General features: G+C 39.3%; 1 protein-coding gene across 2 annotated transcripts in view; it reads right to left on the bottom strand.

Annotated features, from left to right (window-relative positions):
• The window catches only part of SLC41A2 (solute carrier family 41 member 2), a 1,208,246-nt gene that overhangs the window by 651,645 nt on the left and 537,757 nt on the right, over nucleotides 1-18,844 (bottom strand). For both annotated transcript variants that reach the window (XM_044087830.1, XM_044087831.1), the window contains exon 6: nucleotides 7,181-7,327. In XM_044087830.1, coding sequence (XP_043943765.1) covers nucleotides 7,181-7,327 — 147 coding nt within the window. The remainder of the gene's footprint in view (nucleotides 1-7,180; nucleotides 7,328-18,844) is intronic.

The raw sequence follows: 18,844 nt of genomic DNA, 5'->3' as shown, positions 1-18,844 counted from the left end.
TGAATGAGTGCCTCCCTGTTTGTTGATGTACCACATGACTGTGGTGTTGTCTGTCCTTATCATTAAGTGGCCTTCTTTGAGGAATGGTCTGAATATTTGGATTGCTAGTTTTACTGCCAGCATTTCTTTTTGGTTTATGTGCAGATGCAGCTGGTCTTGAGTCCACAATCCTTGTATGCATTTGTCCAGTATGTGCGCCCCCCATCCTAGGTCTGAGGCGTCTGTTGTGATGGTTTGGCTTGCTTGAAAGTTGTGGAAGGGTAAGCCTGGGTTTGACTGGCATGCTTGAGCCCACCATAAGAACTCCTGTTTTAGGCATGGGATTAGTGGGATTTCGGTTTCTAAGCTGTGCCTGTGTTGAGACCATAAATTCTTTAGGTACCACTGTAGCTTTCTCATATGCAGTCTGGCATGTGGGACCAAGATTATGCATGATGCCATGAAGCCCAAGGCCTGCAGAACTTTTCTTGCTGTTAGTTTGTTCTGCTTTGTTAATGCCAAGAAGTAAAGAGGGAGTTCTTTTGTTTTTCTGCAGTTAGGAATGCCATTTGTTTTACTGTGTCCAATTCGCACCCAAAAATGTTCTTGTTTGGGATGGTATCAACCTTGACTTTTGTAAATTGACTGTGTATCCCAGGGCTTGTAGCAAGCAAATGACCCTTTGTAAATCTGTTGTCAGCTTGCTTTTGTTGTCCGCTTGTAACAGGCAGTCGTCCAGGTATGGATAAATTTGGATTCCCTGTAGTCTGCAGTGAGCGATTACTGATGCCAGGCATTTTGTGAATACTCTGGTTGCAGTAGTTAAGGTAAAGGGCAATGCTGAGAATTGATAATGCTCTGATCCTGCAAGAAATCTGAGGTATCTTCTGCAATTTGGTCGAATGGGGACGTGCAGGTATGCCTCCTTGAGATCTAGAGTTACCAGCCAACACTCCTTGCCCAGCATGGGAAGAAGTTGCTGTAAGGTTAGCATTTTGAATTTTGGGACAATGATGTATGTGTTTAAGACGGACAGGTCGAGAATAGGTCTCCAACTTTTCTTTCTTGGTACTAGGAAGAGTCTGGAGTAGAATCCTTTGCCCTGTTCTGTTATTGGCACTCTTTCCACAGCTCTCATCTTTGCTAATTTCGCTATCTGCTGTAGAGCTTCTGTTTTTTGATTTGGAGGTAGGTTTGGCATTCCTCTTTTACTGGTAAGGTGTGGAAGTGGAACCGTAGCCTTGGTCTATGGTTTGCAAAATCCACTTGTCTTTTGTGATATAGTGCCAATTTTTGAAAATAAGGCTAACTTTCCGCCTAAAGGTGCTGCTATTTGCTCCCTGGTAGTGTCAGGCCAAGTCACTGTGATTGTCCTGTTGCAGTGGCAGTGGTTGTGTCTGTGCCTCGTTATTGCCTTGCCACTGTCGCCCTCTGTAGGCACCTCCTCTGGATTGATTTCTGCCTCTAGAGCGCCTATTCCTGCCTCTTTGGGATTTTGTGGAGTCTGGAAAGGACCAATTTTGGCAGGCCAGTTCCTGCTAAACCTTGGGGCTGAACCTGTAAGAAATCTTTAACTGTTTGTACAGATTTTGCCTTCTCTTCCATTTTCTTCATTACTTGCTGAGCAGGTGTACCAAATAGACTGGCCTTATCCATAGGAGCATCTAACAGCTTTGCTTTAACATGATCCGGTAAGACCTGTTCTTTCAACCATGCATGCCTTCTTATCACTGTGCCAGTCATGGCTGATCTAAATGAAGCCTCCAGTGCATCATAGCCACATTTTAAAGAATGGTTACTAACCTGTTGGATGTTATTCACCATTTCTAAGACATATTTCTTATCTAAGGAGTCAGAGGACAGCTTTTTAGTTAACTGATCAAGCATAAACTCTTGGTATTGGATCATATGAAACTGACAGTATAAAGCTCTAGCTGAGAGAGTAGCAGAGGTGTAAACTTTTTTCCCCCATCTCTCTAAGGACCTGGATTCCCTTTCAGAAGGGATAGGGTTTTTTGCTGAGGTCGAGGCTACTGCCTTAGGCCCCTGGGATATAGTTTCAGGATCTGCAAGTGGGGCCTTGTATAGGTGGTGATGAGTGTCTGGCACCCTGTAAAATCTATCTGGTTTGGCAGGGGCTGGAGGTAAAGAATCAGGAGCAGTGCAAACATCATTAAATGCATCATCCACAACAGGCAGTACAGGAGGTATAGCTAAGGGCCTATGTTGTGGTAAGTGCAGAAAAGTCCTAAGCCTTTTTCTTGAATCTGAGAAATCTTGGCCCTGCCATTGGAATTGTTCTCTCATGGCATGTAAGGTTTCCCCAAAGGAAAATTCCTCTGGTGGAGAAGCAGCTGGAATGGATTCTTCAGCATCGGAATCTTCATAAGTAGAAAAAGGAGCCTCTGGCTGGTCTGTAATGTCCGAGTCATCCGCAGAATCATCAGAGGACACTGGCTCGGGGGGCTCTGCTCACGCCTCTTTCTGGGGCTGAGAGGCCCTGTCTGGGTGAGATTGGAATCCCCTAATTAAGGATATTAAATCCTCTGCCAGAGTAAGCATTTGAGAGCTTGAAGTGGGCCTGTGTGAGGGGGGCTTAACAGGCACTGATTTAACAGATTTGGCTGCTTTAGCCCTGGCAAAGGCCTTAATAGACATGGCTGCAGGAGGCCTAGCAGCACCACGTGCTGGGGTAGAGACATCCAAAGGAATGGTGTCTGATAAATCACTAGGAACCACAATTGTAGGCAAAATTTCTGAGGCCGATTCCACTAAGGTAGCAGGAGCCTCAGTAGTAGTCATGGAGTCGGCTGAAGATTGACCGGTTTTCGCGGTTTCGGCCGAAACCGAGACACCCGCGGCTTGCTTAACCGTGGTTTCGGCCGAAACCGCGGACCGCGAGTGTCGGTCTTTTTCTTTGCGTTTTTTAACAATTTGGGTAGTCGGAGGGTCCGACGGCATAATGTACGCAAAATCTGAGCCGAAAAACTGTTCAGCAAACTCCGACCGACGCCTAAGCATTCATCGGTTGAAGGAAGCACAGGCCGAACAGGCTGCTACGTCGTGGTCTGGGCCTAAGCAAGGCAGGCAGTAAGAGTGGAAATCTTTATGAGGTATTTGTTTCCCACAAGTTAAACAGTTATTGACTTTTTCTGACATCGGCTGAGGCAAGAAAGAGTCCCCAACGGGGTACTTAGCTTTTTAGAAGTCTTCGAAGTAGTATTCGGTAGTAGTAATCTCTGGATCTGACCGACCAGCACTTGCGAACAGCTTCTGGCGCCACGCGGCAAGAAAGACTGAGGAAAATGGCGTCGGCTGATGCCTTTATACCCGAAGACCAGCAGAGATGACGTCGGGTGAAGTGCGACATCAGCCGGACCCAGACTTTGGAATCCGGCCGACCGAAGGGCTGCCTGACGACAGGACAACCCATTTGTTATGACTGCAGATGCATCCATGAAGGACATCAATGTGTTTAATCAATAAAATTCACAACTTGGCATTTGACATTTCAAAGTGCACTTAAAATGTTTATACAAATCATCACAGGAACATACTTCCATGCACAACACACTGTCATATAAAATCTTCCTTTTTTTCTTTACTTCTTCCTTCATCCTATTTCTCTTTTTAAATGGCATCTTATGTCAATTATTATTGTAATGGAAAACCACAGACTAAAAAAAACATGTTTATTTCGTCATGTCTTGATGTTTCCTACATTTTAACACCACTTTTGGACTCTATATACTTTTTTATATACTTTTTTGTATTTTAAATGTAATTCCAGAGTGTGCCCACATGGGGTCCTTCATCTTGATTTTTTAGTCTAGTTCTAGGAATCCCACAATGCAGCGTTTGGCTTTAAAATATATATAAAAACAAAATACTTTATTTTTTATGGCCTTCGTGACATAATTATTTAATAATTTTTCTTTCTCTGGAATCCCTGAAAAATGAAGTTTCAAGGTTTGCCAGACAATGTGTTACCAATTTTTTGGTAGTGAGGATTAAAATTTGAGGACAGACAGAGGCTATGGCGCAGCAAAAATAAGAGTCCCACTACTGTAAGTAAAAGGATAGTACAAGTCAGCAGTGCATGAACTTTGTCTCCTGCTGTGAGCTATCAATCACAGCAGCAAACAGCTCAAATTACCTTTGCCACTTTAAAAGATTAGAAGGGGAGGTTTTTAGAGGGAGGAGAGATGAGTTTAAGGACTACAACTTAGGCATAGCAAAAGAATGGAAACTGACCACTTTGGAAAGAAAATGAATTAACAGGCACTGAGAATACTATTCTGTCTATGATTACTTAAAAGACAAATGGAACAGGATAATCACTGAAAAGCAAGAAATGGTAGTTAAACCTGAATGACTGAAAAAAATAGGGCATATGAGAAAACACATGTAAAGTCAATGTATTGACAGGAGCTAAGGGGCTATGATGTAACATTTTAAAGCCAAATATTGCACTGTGGGATACCTAGAGGTGCACTAAAAAAACAAGATGCCTGACCCCATGTGGGCACACTCTGGAATTACATTTAAAAATACAAAAAAGTACATTAAAAAGTATAGAGTCCAAAAGTGGTGTTAAAATGTAGGAAACATCAAGACATCATGAATTAAGCATGTTTTTTCAGTCTGCAGCCCCTGCGGGTGCGGTTCTCCTTTAATCAGATAAATTATTTTGGAAATGATCACTTTTAAAGTAGGTTATCTAACATTCGCAGTGCCATCCACCTTTGATTTTCAACATTCCTTAACTTTTTCATTGTCTTCTTGTAGCATTAAGTTCATGTTAATTTATTGATAATTTTTTTAACAGAATTTGCATTCACTGGTGAATATTGTTACAGTTAATTACTATAAGAACTTGGCACATTGCAAAAAAATAAATTCAACAGTTCAGTAAGTTAAATAAAAGAGTAAGAGAATAAAGAAAATGAAAGCAAGAAGGAAGGACAGGAAAGAAAGCAGGCATTCCTTTAGAATGTCGGGGTATCCCAGTTCCTCAAACAAAGAGCAGAAGTGTGTTACTGCTAAAGGTGAGTTCGGAAATTCTTATAAATAAATCTGTACAAATACTAAATTACTTACTCATGCTTATGAAACAGGGATATAGCAAGATCAGTTCTGACTTTGAAACTTGGCTTGCTAAGAAAGACACAATAAAAAAAGTTTTCTCCAATTTTATGTCTATGGCATAAAATGATGAAGCTAATAAAGGCAGCCATTTCCATACTAACTATAATAATATAAACAAATATGTTCATAGGTTCATACCAAGCTTGCAGCTAAAAGGCCATCAAGTAGCTTAGTCACAACAGCCCTTGGTACTGAGGATATATTAGTCATCTGTGGTAAAAAGGTTATTTCCGCATACCCCAGCATAAATTTAAGTTTTCCCAACAAACTGTCAAGCCTAGTTCTGAAAAGAAGGTAAGGTATTACAGAGGGTACAGAAAGACCAAGACTGCATGGTACCTAAAGAAGATACCCCAACAGATCAGATGATCAAGCTAGAAGGACTTTATAACCATTATTGAGAAATGGTGACTAAAAGAAATGTCATTATCAGTATAAACACCCATATCTGATATGTCTGTATCTGTTTTGAGTGTGATGCCAGCAATGTGGTAACTGGAGGAAGTGATGTCTTTCTCTAAGGTAACTATACTGCATATTTTTTAGCATTTAAGGACAGCCCATAACTGACACATCAGGCACTGGTCCAGGCTGGAGTGTCTGAGGGGGATATGACAATTGCAGACATCAGTAAACATAAATAACAGTCCCTTGACATCTGCTTTTACTTATGAAAAGTATAATCTGTACAGCAGGGGGATCAGGACAGATCACTACAGAACCCTGCTGGTGACTGTTGTCTGTCTACCGCTACCTTAACAGTATGGGTTATGTCAGTCAGCCAGTTGGTCATCCAGACTAAACATGGGTTTATGCTAAGATGTGAGAGTTTAAATATAATACCAGCATGCAGAACGGTGTCATAGGTCATGGCAAAGTCAAGGTAATCCAAGTGGAATGTCGGGCATTTATCCAAGGATTTGGTGATCTTATGAAGAAATAAGACTAGGTTTAGTAGGCATAAGCTAACTCTTACATATTCATATTGGTCTGAGTCCAGAGTCTCTAGGTCACTTATCACTGTTTATCAGTTCAGCAATGATGACCTCTGTTACTTTACAGACAATACTTATAAGGGTAATACACATCTACAGTTTCCGGGCTCCGCTGTAGGGTCACCTTTGTGTAATGGTGCCATTATGGACTCTACATTTCAGGAACATAACTCATGGAAAGACTGATACTGAAAACGTTTAAGATGGGTTTGGCCAAGAATAACTCATTAAGCACATTTAACTGATTCAATATGTTGATTTTACTTCTCATTGTCTTTCAAGAACATGTGAACCGCAACCTAGAAAGCATTACTAAGACATTACTCGTGTCCATATTAATAAGAAAGCACTTCCATGTAAAGGCAATTAGGATAAGTAAATAACAGCTGTTAACAGCCATCCATTTTAAACCTCACTGAAAACAAAAATTTTAATAACCGGAAACCAGATGAACCACAACCCAGACATTATATATTTTAAACACTACCAGCTGAAGATTCATGAAAAATTTAGCTGCATTAAAACTCCCCAGAATATCGACTTCAACATGACGATCACTATAGTACTTTTCTGCCAAATGCAGCAAACCTGGTGGCTAGTCAAAATATTCATGCAGTGAAAAAGTCTAATTTGGTAGAGCTGCAACAAATACTACTAGTGGTAGTACTGCACACAAATACAAAAATGTGCTTTTCTGTGATCTCTTTACCACATAATATAATCAAATTTGCAGGAGCTACAATATGGGATTCTTTTAACCTTGACAGTAAATAATTTTGCACATTTATACTTGAATGCAACCACTTACTCTTAGGAAAAATAAAAAGTAAACTGCAATATTCTTTTTAATTTCTAAAGACTATGTTCTACTTGGAAAAACATAAATGGCACATTTTATAAATCAAATTCAATGGCTTATTCTGAAAATATTCACTTTATAATTCTCTCAAGAAACATCAAAAAGGCCAGTGTGATTCAAATTACTGTCTCTCAATAAGATATTGGGTTTCATGAACAGCTCACATTGCTTTTTTGTTCTACTGAATCATCATACTTACCCAGACAGTTATAAAGACCCTGACTTATCCAGGCTAGGATAGCAAGAGTGATAAGATCCCCAAAACTAGCAGCAATGGGGGTGGCAACATTATCTGGATTTATTCCAGTCTTCTTTGATCCAACTATGACTCCAACCATTATTATTCCTAAACAACAAGAAAGGATAAAGTCATAACTAATTATTCTTTACTTTCCATCATATATTCATCAGATTATGCAAACATAAAATACAGCTACCAATTCATTTGTATGCATGGCTACAATCTGCTTCATAGGAAATATAATGGCATAAGAATGTCTCGTAAACATTAGTGGCCATTAACAATGCTGAAACGATCTTAAAGTGTTTTATAATATGGCACATAAAGCTTAAAGCAGCTGACATGAAAATGCAACTTTACTGCCTGGAGGTATGACTCGCATTAACAGACATTTATGTGTTGCATACATCTGACAAAACTATTAAAATAGGACCTGAAGAAAATCTGCCTCTATTGAGCAGTAAAAGTAAATGTCAAGCTATAAATCCACTGCTAAGACAAAATAGAAGGACTGTAAATCACTAAAGACTCATACTAAGCAAAGTACAAGAAACCAATTCGAAGTTATCAATGAAAAATCATAAAAATAAGTTTCAGGGTAGTTTCACAACTAATTTCAGGGCTATGTATCACTTAGTAGCTGTGTTTCATAAAATAATTGCTGCTGGCATGTTGAGGGTTCTCTTCTTACATAGGCCCAAAACACAATGAGAAGTGCATAAAGAAAGCAGTTGCTCTATGAAATGAAATACCTACTCAAAAGCTACTTTCAGTATATTGCTCATGCTTTTGCATACGTAATTCCATTAACTATACTAATATAATAATAACAATAATAGAATAATCCATGTGCAACTAACAACGGGAAATACTGCAATCCAAACTGTAGCTTGCTACAGATCACCCATCATGACCCAGGACTCCCATTCTGCATTTCCGGAGACACTGGGAAATATGAAGGTACTACCAAACACCCTAATACTTGGTGATTTCAATTACCCAAACATAAACCGGGAGAACTACTCAAGTACTAACTCCCTTGCCCAACGCTTCCTAGAATTTATAAACTCGAATGCCCTAGATAAACTAGTCAACACCCCCACCAAAGGGAACATATTGGACCTGGTCATCACCAACATGGGCGACCGGTGTTCCACACCGGAGGTCAACCCCTCGCTGGTTAGATCAGACTATAGACTAATCACTCTGGATATCCACATTCCACCCCCACCCCCAATCAAGGAAACCACTGTGAAAACCTTTTCAAAAGCAAACGTCACGTTACTTAAGACCGAGGTGGAAAGGTTCACAACCTCCATGCTAAAGGACAATGCTGTCCAAGCTGCTGAAACCTTTACAAAGGCACTCTATGAGCATCTGCAGGAATGCATGGATCGTGCTATCCCAAGTAAAACCAAGAATCACTCCTCCAAGAAAAGGAAACCAGTCTGGTGGACCCCTGCATAAACAAGCTATAAAACAGAAGGAGGAAACTAGTACAGAAAAGACTAAAATCCCAAGAAGGAAAGGCATCCCTGATCAGTATCAGCAAGAAACTATGATCCCTCATTAAATCATCCAAGGCTAGCTTCGAAAGAAAAATTGCCAATGACTCCAAAGATAACCACAAAGCATTCTTTAGCTATGTCAAGAACCTACGTGGAAACTCTCAGACCTGCTCTGAGTTAGTGCAGAATGGCACAAAATACACTGAACCGACTGATATTGCCAACATTCTGGCAGACAGGTTTAGTGCAAACTTCACCCCCTCTCACCCTCTAAAGGGCTGATAACCATACCAGAAGAATGTAGGGCCCCATCAATCACCGACACACAGGTTAAAACAGCCCTATCCAAAGCCAAAAACACAACTTCAATGGGACTGGACGGTGTCCCAGGCTGTGTCTTACAAGAGCTCCAAAATGAACTAACCCCTCACCTAAACACACTGTTCAAACTCAGATCTCTAAAGACTATGTAGCCACAGAATGGTGCACAGCAACAGTTATCCCGCTCCACAAAGGTGGAGCCACAACGGACCCCGGGAACTATTGCTCTATAAGCCTGACTAGTCTGGTCTGCAAGACTATGGAGCGCATCATCATGGAACTCATTAACAGAGACATTGGGAACCTCCAAACCTTGACCCTACTCAGTTTGGCTTTGTTAAGGGCAGATCATGCCTCCTAAACCTGGTGGACTTCTTTGAGACAGTTACCAAGGCATCAGACAAGGGAAAGGAGGTCCACACAGCCTACCTAGACCTCGCAAAGGCTTTCGACACCATTCTCCATTCTAGTATTATATACAAGCTCACCAGCTTGAACATAAACCCCTATGTCACGAGATGGGTTGCCAACTGGCTCATGGATAGAACCTACATGGTGAGAGTTGCAGGCTCTATGTCTGACTCTAAACCAGTTATAAGTGGCGTCCTCCAGGGCTCAGTCCTAGGACCCCTCCTGTTCGGCATATACTTCTCAGAGGTATAGGCAAGCACAGGAGGGCTATGGCTGACCAAGTTCACAGACAACTGCAAACTAGGGGCTATAATTGACTCTCCGGCTGACACAGACACCCTCCAGAAGGGTCTCATGGAGACGGATACCTGGTGTCAAAATCATGGCCTCTAACTAAATGCCAAAAAGTGCATAGTCATCCCCTTTGGAAAAACTAAGTACCCACAAACTACCACATAGGTGGTAGCCCCCCTAAATACAGAAAATGTAATAAGGGATCTGGAGACCCAAGTTGATAGTAATCTCTCCTTTGATAATCATATTGCCAAAGTGATTAGAAAATCCTTCTATGTGGCCCATCTAATCACAAAAGGGTTTGCATCCAAATCGAAAGGTCAATGGGCCCCTCTATGCATCACTCATCAGACCCATCATACAGTGCAATGCCCCATTTGGGATGTACCTTACAAGACACCTGCAACAACTGGAAAGACCACAGAAGTACCTCACCAAGAAAATCACTGGCCTCAAGCAGATGCCCTATGCAGCTCGACTGAAGAAACTCCAGCTGTACTCGGTTGCATATCGCCTACTCAGAGGTGATCTCTGCCTGACATACAAGGCCATGTCCAACCCAGAATTGATGGACATGCTCCAACTAAAGAAAACCATATCCCCTCGAGCCACATGCTCCAGGGATCTAAACCTCACCACAACAATAAATAGGATGTGCTGGAGGGATAGATTACTGTCCCAGGGACTTCCCATGCTCTGGAACAAGATTCCAATCTACATTAGGCAGAGCTCCTCACTAACCCTCTTCAACAGAAACCTTGATGAGTGGATGGGAAACAGAAAGTTTACCCCAGGGATCACTTCAATGGCTCTGCTGGACAGAAGCACAGGGAACTAATCTAAGGGGGTGGCGAAAGCCAACACATTCCGGCTAGGCTTATAAATGCCTTCGGGCAGATAGCCTAGTACTTACCTGTGAACCTATGAACTGCAACTGATACTATTAAGGAAAGCAAAAATGTCTATAATAGGAAACATCCAGTCAGAGAAGACTGAGCAAGCTACTTTCTCATGAAAGGACCATTTATGTGGCAAGGACATATTTACTTACTGATTAAGTCTTGTGTTCTTTATAGCAATGTTTGAAAGAGATGAAAGCTCCTAGGAAAAAAATTGTATTTTCTAGTATTTTTAACTCTGCTAGTTTCCTCTGCTTATTAGTTTGTTTTGTGGAGTTTCCAATTAAGTATTTTTTCCATACAGGAATCCTACGAAATGCCTGAACAGAAATGGATTAAGCGAGATGTAGATTAGTAAAAAAACTGGAAACGTGCAAGATGTTAAGAAAAATACAAAATCTAGCTCAGTTGTAAAGCATGAATAATTTGCCATAAAAGGCCAGACTGTATATAAAGACCAAATTTTTTCCCTAAAACAGATATTTTAACATTTAATCATATTTTAATTCATGATCCACAATGCTTATTATCTCAACAAGCAACTGTCTTAGGATATGTTTTGCAGCTATATGTAGTCAGAAGGCTGAACACTGCTAGGATTACAAAAGAGTGACCTTGGTTTTTACACCATTAAAATGCCCAGATTCTACTTCCTAGTTCTGGGCAATCTTAAAATTAAATAAATTAAAAGCGATAAGACAGACACTTGAATACAGAGGTGATGCAATACCTTTTATTCGACTAACATAGGTTTTACAATTACTTGAGCTTTCCGATTAACAGGTGTCCTTTGGTGGACGTTAGTAAAATACTGACAATACCCACTTGTTCCTAGAAAGGGAAGTACATTATTTCGTTGTGAAAATGTGATGAAGATGGCTCAGAAATCCTGGAAACAGCTGAAGAGAAGTAAAACACTGAATTATTAGTATACTACATAAGCCTAGATGAGCTACAGTATGTAAACATATTTACTGTGAAAGGGGCAATAATTCTATCCAATAACTAGAAATGAAAATCAAACCCAGTACCTTGTATTTCTGAGGTAAAGAATTTAACCATTATGCCAGCTCCTAATCCCTACAATTCATAACCAGTTTCTTGGACCACTGTATGGTCAACCAATGTCCAAGTTACACTTTTAAGCTTTTGGTAATAAACTAGTCTAAGCTGGGGCGCCTTTTGAGTGGAGTCTGCATGTCCTCATTGTGTTCACGTCAGTTTGCTCTAGTTTTCCTCTCACCTCCCAAAGTCATTAGGTAAGCAGAATGATGACTTACAATTGTCTCTAGGTGTGCATTTGTATGGTATAGAAAAAAGGCCTGGCAATCTACTTCAGTTCCCTACTCGCTGTGGATGGAGGCTGCTATTCAAACGGTTGCTGCAGGAGTCTAACGCAACTCATAAGCCTGAATAAAATAAATTTCTCAGTCCTGAAAAACAGTATCTGTGTGCACTTTAGACTTCAGTGTAATGTGGCAGTGCACAAACCCACTTCCATTAACACTTGTCAAGCATCATTTTAAGATACTTGGTCAACAGGCTCTTCTTTTTCTGCTTTATATGCCACCTTCAATTGTCAGGCAAAGGCTCACTGTCAGAAGTGGCTTCTCAGTACACCATTTTGTAGAGTTATGCTTATTGGAACATGTTCACCAGATTCATCTGTTTTCAGAGGGTAAGAAATCTACCACAGTTCTTTGCAGAGGCAAGTGGGCAAAGAGGCAATCTTTATGGCTACCTCCAAACAGAAGTGAATCTTATTTTTTACTCCTAACCATAATACCCTCATTCCAGACAAGACTAATTTTTAGAAATCAATGCCTCTGTAGACACTGTGCAGACAAAATAATCAGGATTTATTTCTAAAGCTTGCACTGGCATGCATCAGACAGCTGGAGGCTAAGATGTTCCACACACTCAGGTTGGCTACAGACATGTACAATCTTTTTAAACTTTAACCTAAAGACAAATTGCTAACTACTTTAATACTGCTGTAAAAACATCAGTGAGGTAATATCAGATAACATTAAAATGTCATAATACTTGGCAACTTCATCCTGTTCAGTCCCATTTCCAATTACATGAATACACTTCTAATACAGTTCATCCTCACCCAGCTCAAATCTCACCCTACTAGACCCAACCTCAACAGATCTCGCCACTTCCTCCTAGATCTCATATTAACTAACAAACCTTCTCATCTCAAACATCATCATACATCCACCATCTTTCAGTGACCACTGTCCTATCAGGTTATCATATCCATTATTCATATGTAACGCTCATATCTTTCTGTAATAAATCACAGAATAACATTAAAAGTAAATCCATCCTCTCTGACAGGTCATCAGTTTTGAACTCATGTCCCTAACACTGCTCACCTCTACACTGACTGACTTGCAAAACTCCTGCTTCCTGGTAATCCAAAGACTATACAAACTTAAAGTTAACAGTGGGTTAAAATGCAAGTTTAAAGCTCCTCTGCAACTCATAGACAAGGTATGGCATTTTTAGAAAGCACTTCCTTCTACTATAAACAGACAGCACTTCACCCACCTACACAACCTTGCCAAGCAAACTATACGCCATTATAAGTCATTTGATGAAATCATACCACACCTCACTAATAAAATCACCCAAACAACTTCTGGAAAGAGGTCATCCATCTTAAAGGATGGCAAAGCCTTCCCTCCATGAATTCCATAGCCTCAAAACTTCCTGCCTCAGACTTCCTTTCTCATTTCAACAACCTTTCTTGCTCTTTTCTCTAGCCCATCTGAAACTGCATCTGACACTCCCACCTCCCTTCTATATATCCCTACAATCTACTTCAGAACTATCACATCCAAGGACATCTATCTTCTGCATGAACAGATTAAACTTGATAGCCCACCCCAGTACTGACAACCTTCACCCACATCACACATTATCTATTATTGTACATCTACAACCTGTGTGCTACACTTAAATATTACGCCTATTATCTGGAAAAATGCCAACCACTCCGTAAGAAACCCAGTCCTTCCGATCCATTAGACTTTCAGGCCTTTTACATTCTCCCTACCCTAGGAAAGATTCTAGAAAAAATTACTTTTATTTGCAACCCACTCAATATATCAACCAATACCACATTCTCTCTCAAAAGCAGTATGCTTTTGGTCTGATTGCAATACATCCACAGCTATCTGGACACTCGGTGACACTATTTCTTGAAATGGACAAAAGCCTAATAATTGGAGCAATTTTTACTGACCTCACCACAGCCATCTTGTCAATCACTCAATTCTCCTAGACAGTCTCACTGAAACAGGCATCAGTGATGACACACTGCCCTGGTTCAAAAGCTACCTAACTGCCACTTATCAGTTAATTTCAGTTCATCAACCTCTACATCAGTCCTCTACAGAAAGATGTCCCTCATGTACCTATTTTGGCACCTCCCCTCTTCTCTAACTACATTAAAAAAAACTTCCTTTTGACTTACCCCAACTTCATCTCCTGTTTTATGCTGAAAACATGGTCCTATTCCTATCCAATCATTCGACCACTTCTTTTGAGCTCATAACTTCAAGCTGATTTTCATGCCTTGTTCAATGGGTCAGTGATAAACAATTACTTATAAATGCCTGTAAAACAAAAACAATGCTTTTTGGCACTATACAAAGGCCTCTAAAGATCCTCCATTACCTCTGAACACTATTACTGAAAAAGTCACATCACTCAAATACCTAGGGATTTGGTTAGACCCCTTCCTAAATTTCCACCTCCACCTGGACTACACACAAATCGACTCTCTCCTATTCTGGGCTAATAGGATCTCCCTTTTTCTATCCAGACTCTGTAGAAATGTCATAGGTAAAGGTATCTTATAGCTGCAGCTTCCAAAAAAAATGTACCCACAATTGAGTTCACTTCAAATGCCCTTTGCAGATTCATCACTCAGACCCCATAAAACGAACACCACAGCATAGTGAAAAAACTAAATGTCTACCTTTAAAACAATCTGCTGACTTTCTATTTGCCTCACAAGTGCTAAAACATATCAAGAATGACATCTTCCTTCCACCTGCTTCCGGGCAATTCAGAGATACACCAACATACAACCTCAGACATATTAACCAATCATACCCTCTCCTCTAAATCCCTCAAACTAGGTTTTGCTCAACAGACCATGCTTTCAAAGTCCTTGGTCCCAAACTCTGGGAATCTCTTCCTTCCATTCTTAAAGATCATTCCTCTTACCCCATTTTCCATTCACAGATGAAAGCACATTAGAAGACTCAGGAAAATGCAACTATTATCTTTCTGGTAGTATAACTTAGCCTCTTTATTACCTTCTTCCATGTTCATACCTTGTCCTAACTCACCAGCTCTGATTTTCACTCCATATATACTGCATGTATATATTGAATTTTTTCACTCATTCTGTATATAATCTCATGTATCAATTGCTTTTATTACCTCAAGCCAATTTTGATATTCACTTTGTATAATATATATATATATATATATATATATATATATATATATATATATATATATACACACATATCTATTGAATTTTGTCAATCACTCTGTATATAATGTCATGCAACTTTTGCATAACTGTTGTGTTCTTCCCATCTGACATGGGTCCAATGGGATCATTGCTCTACCCTGTTTAACAAATTAAAATAAATAAAAGCTATATGCCAATACTGAGTACATCTAACAATCCAAAGTGTATTGCAGCTTTACTATCATTATAGGTTCATACACACACACACACGCACACACACACACACACACACATATATATATGTATACATTTTTTTTTTGCAAGAATTCACAAGCTTCCTTGCAGAGACAGGAATAACATGTACAATAGCTAGCAACTAACAATATACATATGAAAAAGAATGATTGTGCAATATTCACTTATTTATAAATCTATTTCATCTTTCATATATGACTATGTTAGTGATTGCAGAAATTACTCAAATACTCAAACTTCCTTATACAGTCATGTTTTTAATTTATACTGAATAATATGTGATCTGAAATCATATACATTAACATAAAATAAAACCAACTATATTAACATTTCTAATTCACGTGTATTATACATTACATACATGTTTAACATTTAGTATTTATTTGGCATTTACTCCAACTTTACATAAACAGATCAATTCCTGTTTCTCCTTAAACCTCAGTTTTCCTCCTGAAAATTATTCTGTTTGTATTGTTCCCACAAATTTCATTTATTTCTAGTATTTTGCTCCTTCCACTTTCTAAAGATCCCACCTCCAACTCATTTATCTTCTTTAAAATGTTCAGTACTTTCATTACAGCCAGTTTAGATTTTGATCTCCATTTTCTAGCAAATGCTTTTTTAGGCAGTCAATATAGCATTAACTTAGCAAGGCCTTACTATGTTTAAGCAATTCATATTCTGTGTCATAATTTAAAAGAATCTTTTCAGCCATTTGCTTCCCCAACTTTTCTGACAACAGTACCTTGAAACAAATTTTTGAAGTATGCCAACTCATTACTCTCCCCAAAAACATGTCACTAGTTATCTTTCGCCGTCCCATAACACCTACAGCATTTGCTACCTATCTGACGAACAACTATCTGAAGATTTCTGAGGTATAAACTTATGCAAACACTTCCAAGCAATAATCTAAAACATTCTGGACTTTACTACTTACTTGGGAGCCACAGAAATATCCACCCATTGTTCCTTTACAAACTGCCTATGCAGTACATCTTCCCAATCTTTTCTAACCTCCTCTTATTGTTTCTTTTAGTTACCATGCAATATGTTATATGCCCTACTAATTACGGTGTGGTGTCTCAAAAACAGGGGGACCCATCTCTATCCTGTTTTTCAGGAGACTGTTAGGAGTTTAAGAACAGACCTCGGCTAACAGTTGCCATCTTACTGTCAACCATATCCTGGGAGAGGCCTACTCTTTAGTAGGCTTGCCTCAATGGCTGTTTGCTGATACCTCACAAATTGTCTTCCAGCCTATCATTGGTGTGGACTTTTTTTTATTTTTTTTTAATATCTGACATAGAAACACATATGTTAATAGAAAATAAAATAAACCACATTAGTGTCTTTCATGCATTATACATAATCTATACATTTTATTTCTTTATAACTGCCATTCTCCCCGACATTATAAATACTCAATTCCAGTCTTTTAGTAAACCTCACTCCTCCTCCTGAACATTATTTTGCTTATGTTTTTCCCTCAAATTCCATTTCTAAGTAAGTTATTGTACTCCTTTTCTAAAGATCCCAGTTCCAGTTCTTTTTTCTTTTTAAAAAAATTCAATACTTCAATTACAGTTGGTCTAGATTTCGATTTTCATTATTTTTTTGGCAGCCAATAACATTAAACATAATAAGGCCTTACTATGTCTAGGCAATCCAGATCCCATGTCCTAGAATTTCCTCCCCCAATATTTCTGACAGAGTTCTCTCTAGAGAAGTTTTAAAACCTGACGACTCATTGCACTCCTAAAAAACATTTCCATTTACCTCTCTCTTACCCATCATACCTCCAGCGTTTGATATCTACCTAAGAAAAAATTCTTTTAAGACTGCTTGGGAATAAAAATACCTAGGCAAACACTTCCAAGTAAAAATCCTAAACCTTCTGGATTTTGTTGCATACTTAGGAGACATACATATGTCCTCCCACTGTTCCTTTGTAAATTACTTTTCTAGTTTCTCTTCCCAATCTTTTCTAATTTCCTCTGATTGATTCTTATAGCTATCATGCAATATTTTACATTATACAATGACCCCCCCCATTAATATTCCAAAACGTGCGCACTGAATGGTCAGCGTGCACCTTGTAAATCAGCCTTATACTAATGGAAAAAGGTCCGGTTGGCCAGACTTTTTCTATTAGTATGTCTTTTTTTAAAGCAACGGAGAACGCAAGATCTCAGTTGGCTTTTTAGACACTGTCTCGCTATGTTAAAGCAGTTTAACATAGCGAGACAGCTTTAAAAAAAGCAATGGAGATTCCTGTTGCTTTTTTTTTTTAAAGTTGTCTCGCTATGTTAAACTCCTTTAATATAGACAGACACTTAGTAAAAAGCAACAGAGATTTTGCTTTCTCCATTGCTTCCACCCACAGCTATGATGTACTGCGTTAGCATACGCATGCGCAGTACATCAGAACTGCCGCAGAATACCAGACAGCTGCGGAAGGGCAGCACGGAGGCATTATACAATGCCATTATTTAAGAAAAGTAAGTATTTTTTTTCTTAAATAATGTCATTGTGTAATAGCAATAACCCACTTCTGGGTGTGGGTAATGCTGGATTTACCCACGGTTGTCTTTGTTTAGCCACTCGGGTTTTGTCCTTGTGACCAAAACACACCAACCGTGGGTAAATCCAGCAATACTCACACCCAGGCGTGGGTTACTGCTTAATTAACAACTAAACATCCCTTTTTTAACAGCAGTTTCTGTTTTAAACTTGACTACAAACATCTACCAAATCTGGTCTTTCATTTAGGACCCCCATATCTCTTTCTCTTCATCTATTCTATTACCAATCCCTTGTAGGGAAGGCAATATCTAACCTGCACTCCAAATTTTCGTTCGGTCACATACAACTCTATTACCTTTCCCTCTCTATTTGTTCCCAACAACTTGGTTTCTTTGATAGTTGTCTATAGTAAATTCCAGCACACTTTCTTCTGTTACTGCACCCCACCTTACAGTTGCCCCTATTGGCAAAATCTCATTTCTCCATTCCTGTATAGACATAGTTCTTAGCATACCTTCTGCAACTTTACAAATATATTTGGTACGGTTGCTGCTTATTTTCCTTAAGGATCTGCATCCAAAATCCTACACACTCTATTTCTTGACCTACTCCCCACCACTTCTTCATTTTCTCTTTCCACTTAAATTTATAATGTTCTCCTTGTGCTTAACTGCATAACTCTAAAATTTTAACACAAATAAAGTAATCCTAAACCACCTAGTTCTAAGAGTAGGATCAACTTATCCCATTTAACTCTCCCCCTCTCCCACTTCCAAATAAATTCCTTAAGCTCTTAGTTACTGTCTACAACTTCTCTTCTGGTTTACATTGACATCCATAAACAAGAGATTAAGGTTTCTCTGTTTTATGTAATGTTCTGTTTAGCTTTATCCACCATATCCATAGC

The sequence above is a fragment of the Protopterus annectens genome, chromosome 11.part0 (assembly GCF_019279795.1).
Source record: "Protopterus annectens isolate FY-2018-M chromosome 11.part0, PAN1.0, whole genome shotgun sequence".
Classification (NCBI taxonomy): domain Eukaryota; kingdom Metazoa; phylum Chordata; order Ceratodontiformes; family Protopteridae; genus Protopterus; species Protopterus annectens.
This window is presented reverse-complemented; position numbering and strand designations above follow the sequence as displayed.